This window comes from Lathyrus oleraceus, chromosome 7, assembly GCF_024323335.1.
Source record: "Lathyrus oleraceus cultivar Zhongwan6 chromosome 7, CAAS_Psat_ZW6_1.0, whole genome shotgun sequence".
NCBI lineage: Eukaryota > Viridiplantae > Streptophyta > Magnoliopsida > Fabales > Fabaceae > Lathyrus > Lathyrus oleraceus.
In genome coordinates, this window is record NC_066585.1 from 548,074,074 (window position 1) to 548,081,333 (window position 7,260).

General features: G+C 36.0%; 1 protein-coding gene across 1 annotated transcript; it reads right to left on the reverse strand.

The window, feature by feature from the left end:
• Positions 1–1,043: 1,043 nt before the first annotated feature.
• LOC127107668 (heat shock 70 kDa protein 15) lies at positions 1,044–6,044 on the reverse strand. The gene is made up of 10 exons (XM_051044974.1): positions 5,878–6,044; positions 4,417–5,627; positions 3,896–4,123; positions 3,713–3,808; positions 3,377–3,598; positions 2,711–2,899; positions 2,474–2,620; positions 2,137–2,286; positions 1,918–2,048; positions 1,044–1,630 (listed from the first exon to the last, which is right to left on the reverse strand). The coding sequence occupies exons 2-10, from the start codon at positions 5,584–5,586 to the stop codon at positions 1,414–1,416; spliced, it is 2,550 nt and encodes an 849-aa protein (XP_050900931.1). The 5' UTR covers positions 5,587–5,627; positions 5,878–6,044; the 3' UTR covers positions 1,044–1,413.
• Between the last annotated feature and the right edge of the window lie 1,216 nt (positions 6,045–7,260).

A 7,260-nucleotide genomic window follows, 5' to 3' on the forward strand; every position in this document is an offset into this window, starting at 1 on the left:
GAAACTCTAGGTTAGTAGATAATGTGATGACTGCAAATTATATAGTTATTATAGAATTTATATGAATATAATCATTTGAAAAAGTTTAGACTGATTTTGAGAATATTCAAAATGAAAATGAGAGAAATGAACCATGGAAATTCTGTAGATCTACTGCTAGTAAACTGCCCATATCTTCCTCTACATACAACATTTTGCCATTGAGAAAAAACAATTAAAAACTAGATAAAATTTAGGAGAAAGATGTAAATTCAATTATTGAATTAAAATTAGCAACTTGAAAATTAGATATATGTCAGTATTTTGCTTATAACTTATGCTTCATAAGTTTTAGTGAAACTTAGTCAAATAGAAAATAAGTAGAATGTGTATCAATTTAGACTCAATAATGACTTAAAATGGTATGTATAGTGTGAAATTCGATGATTTTAATTTGAGGATTGTGTGTGGACCATAATGTAGTAAATTGAAGATAAATCCTTGCTTAGATTTCAAAACATAATTTATTTTCGTATTTTTAAAGAGTAGAGACTAAATTGCACATGTATCTTTTCAAAGAATGTCGTCTATTTGAATAAGATATTTGATATTTTAGTTAATCAAGCAAAGTTGGTGCCTACCTAATAGTAAATAGAAATTTGAAGCAAGGTTAACTAATTGATGGTATTAAGCTTAAATTTTGTAACAAGTTAATCTGCGTGATTTGTTTACAGCAGCCATTTCTAATCCCATAGAATGTGACCTAACCACAAGAGTTGCATAAACAAAACTAACCGAAAACTCATGAGATGCAAGTCCAACAACACCTTCCACATTTCTACTCTTTTGCTAGTTTGGAAGAGTTGTTCTTCTACACTATTTGCTCTAATAACAACTCCTAAAAAAGTCATAATCTTTTTTAACCGCAGAATCTTTGTATGTTTTGTGGACTTGCCTAAGAGTCAGCAAAAGACATTCAAACACCTAGATAATCATCACATGCCACCAAACAAAAGGTTTTTTTGACAGCAGGAAAAATTTAAATGCCACGGAAACACAAGGGAAAACAACAATTATAATCCAATACTTCCAACTTATAGAAATCGTACACATATATATTCTATAAACCTAAGCGTAAATATGGCATCTTCCCACCAAACATATTAGTAAGGCAGGCCACACAATCATTTTCTCTTCAAAACCCTTCTGCAAAAAATCCGGATTCCAAAGGCAAAATAAATGAATTGAAACTTAAGTAAATAACCGTCCAAAAGATAGGGCTCCGCAGCAAACATCGCAGCAGCCACTAACTGGTCAACCCACCAAAGCCTTTTTCCAGCCTAAATTCTGGCAATTCATAATCATATAAGCTCATACAAAATGTAGTAGACACTAGTAGTCTCAACACGAACTGAGACTAAATCAAGAACAAAATTATGCAGAACTGGCATTCTCTGGCTTATCGGTCTCCATTGGTTCAGTAGATGCTGATGAGGCCTGACTACCATCCCCAGCATTCTCACTAGTGCTGTTGGCATTAGCATCTGCCTGGGGTTGCTGCTGCTCAGAGCCTGAAGAAGCGGGGCTTGGTGGTGCAGGAGGAGTAGCTGGCTTGGCTGGCTTTGGTTTCGTCATGATTGGCTTGCAGAACCTGTTCAACATATATAGTTTTGATTAAAAGCCATTGATGAACAATAAACAGAAAACTTATTAATGATAAGAATAAAAGATTCTATATAGTTTTGATAAGAAAGACATTGATTAACGATTCAGAGAGAAAAAATTAATAATGATAATACAAGAGGGTTTTCAAAAGTTCACAAATTAGGTTAATCCTTTCACAAGTTACAAGAGAAATTAATTATATAAATACATTAAGCATGGCCGCAACAAGGGACTACCCTATCCACAGCAAGAGTTATAACTTAAAACAAATACCTATCAACAGCCTCAGCTTTCTTTCTTATTTCAGCTGACAAGAGTACAGGGTTGGCATGTTTTGGAAGTGAATCCTGCTGCTGTTTCTTCTCCCTGAGCCAATTCTCAGCTTCAACGCATTCATTTAAAACCTATGAACACATTAAAATAAATACACATGACGTCATAATAAATTACAACTATTTTATAGAAAAAGGAAAAATATTGATTAGCAATTACCTTCTGTTTCTCATTGATGTCAATATGATCAAATTTGGGATCAGGTGACATTGCAGCTTCTCTGTAACTAGTTATACAATAGTTTAACTGATCAACTATTGTACCCCTCTCTGTGTATTCTTTGTAACGCTCCTCAATCGGGTCACCTTGCTGCAATTACATAAATAATGCTCAACTAAGGTTATCAATCGTTAACCGCCATGAAAATGTCTCTAGCCACCAACATTTGCGCATAAAAGCACGAAGAGTAAAAGCGACATGGATTTTCTAATGCCTTTTTCTCTCAAGTTTTCCATAGGGCAGGCGCAGTGACTGTCTTATAAGCAAAATTTCTTACCTTTTTGAGCTCTTCGAGTTTTGCAACATATACACCTTTAGTTTCATCTTCACCCTCCTCGTATAGCCAATCTTCTACCTCCTGGAGTTTAGAGGTAAAACCTTCCCTCTCTGAAGCAATGACAAAGTCTTGGTATTTGTCATTAAGCTAAAATGGTAGCAGGAAAAAAAGTCAGTTTCAGCGTTTGTATTTGATTTTAGACTTTCTGTAAGAGAAGAAGAAACGGGTAACACCGACCTTGTTTCTCATGTCATACACATATGCCTCTACAGCATTTTTCCTGTCCTTTGTTTCTTCCATCACACGATCTTGCAAAGCCATTTCATACTCCTTCTCTACAGCTTTCTGGACTTCCACATGTGTCATTGCTCCATAAACTAACTCTGCAACCGGAACACTTGTTTTCTTAACCTTTTTCTTTGGAGCCTGAATCAACAACATAGTTTTTTTTGTGAGTACTTGAAAAATTGATATTGGACTATGGTAACTGTGCCACTATCATCCTAAGTAAGTAGACTTGCATTTTAATCCAAAACAGAAAAATGAGGAAATCATTTTTAAGCTAAAACAATAACAGTATGATGTAAGCATGCAGAAATACCACAGAAAACCTCCACAACAAGGTCATACTTGTGAAATTATTCTCCAGATTGCCTTCTCAGTTAGTTAAAGCAACATAAACTGTGGTACTATCATATTCTAAAAATAGTAAACAGATCCCTTTTCGTGTGAAATTCAATAAAATAAGAAGGCTGGTTTTACATTGTCAAAAGCTCCAATGCACAAACAGAGAGGGGCGTCAAAACCATGACAAGCAAAAATATAAAACATCCAACAATTGAATAAAAAAAGGAAGTTTTGATATTGAAAATACAGTTAAATATTCCTTTCTATAGTATTCACCTTGGTATCATCAACATCCATTTGTGCAGGCTTATTTCCAGTCTCAGGGACGCCATTTTCAACCCCAGGGGTATCAGCACTAGGCTTTGCATCTTGCATATTAACATCAGCATCATTGTCATTGGAGGTGGGAGGTGCAGCAGCAGCATCAGTATCCACCTTAGTAGTTTCTTTTGCCGATTCTTTGGAATCTGAAACCTCAACTTCTTCCTCTTCCAGGAGCTGAACAAATCAAGCAAAAGTTGTAAGTTTACAGGCAAATATGCTAACTGATTTAAAATCATAAGTGCAGAAGAGGTGGTAGGCAAGAAAATTAAACAGTCACTAAAGACTTACTGTTGCCAAGTCAACAGATGCAATTCCATGAAGATTCAAACGAACTTTCACTTTAACTTTTGCCTTCTCGCTATGTTTAGCTTCAAAAGGACCAATCTGCCCCCACACAATTAAAAGAGTAAAAGGACTTCAAAGAAGGAAAACTACTTTATAAAGAAATAGAAAACTTGTAAACTGGCTTACGGTATATGTGCTGATCCTAGCAGGTGTTTGCAGCCCACCCGCATCACTATATTGTGCATCAATAGAAAATGTTCCCGACCTGTAGAATGTCAGTGCCTTGATACTTGGTATGGGATTTCCCTTGGGAAAAACAAGGGAACTCTGCTGATTATTGGTTCCACTATCATGTGCATCTGGACCAGACCCTTTCCACGATAGTGAGATTGAGAAAGGAAAGCTTTCGTTGACCTTCACATCATAAAATAAAATAGTAACATCATACCGGATCATGCAAAACCTTATATATGTGAAACAAGTCACAGCAAGGACACACGCACACACACAAAAGAAACTGACCCGCAAATTTATCAAGGCCTAAACAGAAGTATGTACCAGAGATAAGTAATTCGAATAGCATAGAAAATGCTAAAATTTATTGTTTGTTCCTAAAGGCACAAACAGTTTTATAATGGCAAACTAGCAATAATAACAGAAGACAATAACCGTGCAATCTCACAAACCAAACACAGAAGTAATTATACCTGAAATTCTCGCACTTTAAAAGTTGGACTAAGAATAGCACATTGCAATGCAGCCCCTTTGGCAACGCATTCACTGGCATTCATTGTCCTCCTGGGCTCCTTCTTGAAAAACTCAGTCAATATTTTGTTTATAGCTGGAACACGAGAACCAGAACCAACAATCTCAACTGTATGTATATCATCAACTGAGAGTCCTGCTTCAGAAAGTGCCTTCTCCAAAGGTCCCTTGACACGCTCCAAAATCGGTAGACTCAATTCCTCAAACTCCTCACGCTTCATGATACCCTTAACATCCTTCTCCTCCATTAAGCACTCAATGTTTAGAGGCACAATCGGATTTGCACTAAGCATCTTCTTCATCTTCTCACAAGAAGCCCTAAGCCTCAAACAGGCTCTCGCATTCTGAAGCACATCAATTTTGTACTCCTCCTTAAACTTCGCAGCAAAATGATGGAACAAAACCTCATCAAAATCCCTACCACCAAGTGACCTGTCAAACGTATGAGCCAACACTTTCAGCTGCCCCTTTTTGTACCCAGCAATGCACACCTGCATACTAGCATGGCCAATGTCCACAAAAGCCACATTCAGCTGATCATTTTCAGGCAGATCTGTTTTATAAATCCCATACGCCAATGCAGTAGCAGTAGTTTCATGAAGCAACCGAAGCGGGTTCAAACCAGCAATAGTTGCAGCATCCAAAACAGCTCTTCTCTGAACATCAGTGAAATAAACCGGAATCCCAATGCAACAATCATTAACGGCTGCATTAAGATTCTTCTCAGCTATCTCTTTCATATTCGACAGCATCATAGCAAACACTTGCGTAGGCGTAAAGGCCTTCACTTCCCCCAAGTACCTCGCCTGAATCAAAGGATATCCATCCGGTCCTTCAGTGACAGTATAAGGCAAAGACTTAAGATCACGCTGCAAATCAGGATCCGAAAACTGCTTCCCAATAAGCCTCTTAATCTGTGAGATTGAATTCTTAGGGTTCATCATAGTTGAAGCAGCACCGGCAATACCAATAAACCGTTGCTTTTCACCAAAACACACAATAGCAGGGGTTTCACGTTGAGATTCATCGTTTAGCACAACATCAATCCCTCTCTGTCTAGCAACAGCAACAATGCAGCTCTCGTTACCAAAATCAAATCCCACCACACTCATCTTCCTAAATCAAATTTCACTTCACCACCAAAACAAAAAATCTGAAAAATTAAAATTAAATTTAAAACTCAGTTATCAACACTCACAACATCAATAATAGTAATAATTAATTAATTAATTAAATGCTACACACTGAACAATTAAATTAAACCAAATCAAATCAAATATAAAGCAGTAAATTAATACTAATAAATGAGACAACAATGACAATAACAATAACCTTAAGATTTGAAATCGGTAATCAAAATTGAATCTAAGAGAACGAAGAACAGATCTGAATTAGGGTTTTACCTTTCGTATGCGATGCGAGAAAGAGAGAAAGAGGGTTTAGGTTATTTGTGTGGTTACGTTCTGATTCTGGGGGAATCTGAACAATATAACTCACACAAGTTGAAAAGAGAAATAATTTTGGAATTTAGGTTTTATGTAAATTTCCCTGATAATTTTATTTCTGTAATTGTAAATTAAATAGCGAAAAAGAGAATATTGTTATAGTGGGACCCACTCTTTCTTTTGTTGAAGATGTCACCTCAATTTAGTTCTAGGCTTCTAGAACCATCTTTTCCTTTTCTATGGTGGTGTTTTTATTTTATTTTAGTTAAATAAAAATGAATAATCTTTTTAGGTTTGCTATGTTTTTCTTTGTTAGGTTTTTACTTGTTGGGTTGGATTGTTGTCGGTTTGGCATCTTGTTTTAGTTTTGGGCTTTATGTGTGTATGTTTTTTAGACTAATGTTTTTCACACCCTTTTCATTTTAAATGTAAAAGTATAAAGTATTTGTAATATATGTAAATGATGACGTCTTCACCTTTGAGATGTGTTTGATACTGATTAGCCGAAAATTGAGAAATTATTTTATTTTAAATTTGAATTGTCTGATTCAATTATTTAGAAAGGTCTAATAACAAGCTTCACGCAAAATGACTCGTGAACAAGTGAGACATCACCACGGTCGAAGACATATGATTCCACCCTGTGGTATATTTTCCACCATTAAATTTTATCGGAAGATTCCTCGTACAAGGCTTCGGATTACATGGGGATAGTTTTAATCGTTCATTTTATATAAAGCCTAACACGAGTCATTTTAGGTATTCTTTCATTCACACTCTTAAATTACTTTCTCACTCATTCACTAAAATGGGTGTTGGAGTGTTAATCTTGCAAGTTTATCCATGTTCCATCGTATGGGAAGCTCATTCCACTGTATTAGATCTTTGTTACATTCGATCTCTACTTATTCCTGGTTCTGATTCGGAACTGCGGCATCATCTATAGGAATTGACTTCTAATTCTCACGAAGATCCACCATATTTCACCACGAATTAACATCACCAGTCTTTCCTCTTTCTAATTACTTCTCTTTCCTTTTTCAAAGCATTGAGCTCTTTCTCATCCAAATCGCTTATCTAATTTCTGATAGCATGGCAACATCAAAAGTTACTCGCTCGATCATCGCACATCACACCAGCGTTGCCACTACTGTTGTAACCAAAGCTCACAATCAGCTGAGGGAAGTTCTGAAGTTGCTTTGCCCCTTTAGGGTTTTGGTTTTGTTGTTTGTCTCGTTTAATAATTGAGTCTCTTCTAAGTTAGATTTTGTGCATATCTTATAATTGAATGTAATTCCTTAAATCATATTTTGCATGCATAAATCGAACCCTTAGGTAAAA

Excerpts from the sequence above, each read along its gene's own strand:
- LOC127107668 (XM_051044974.1), bottom strand. The coding sequence starts at position 5,586 with ATGAGTGTGGTGGGATTTGATTTTGGTAACGAGAGCTGCATTGTTGCT. Across the intron at positions 4,124-4,416 it reads TTAAAGTGCGAGAATTTCAG|GTCAACGAAAGCTTTCCTTT; the intron begins GTATAATTACTT and ends TATGATGTGAAG. Across the intron at positions 3,809-3,895 it reads CTAGGATCAGCACATATACC|ATTGGTCCTTTTGAAGCTAA; the intron begins GTAAGCCAGTTT and ends GTGTGGGGGCAG.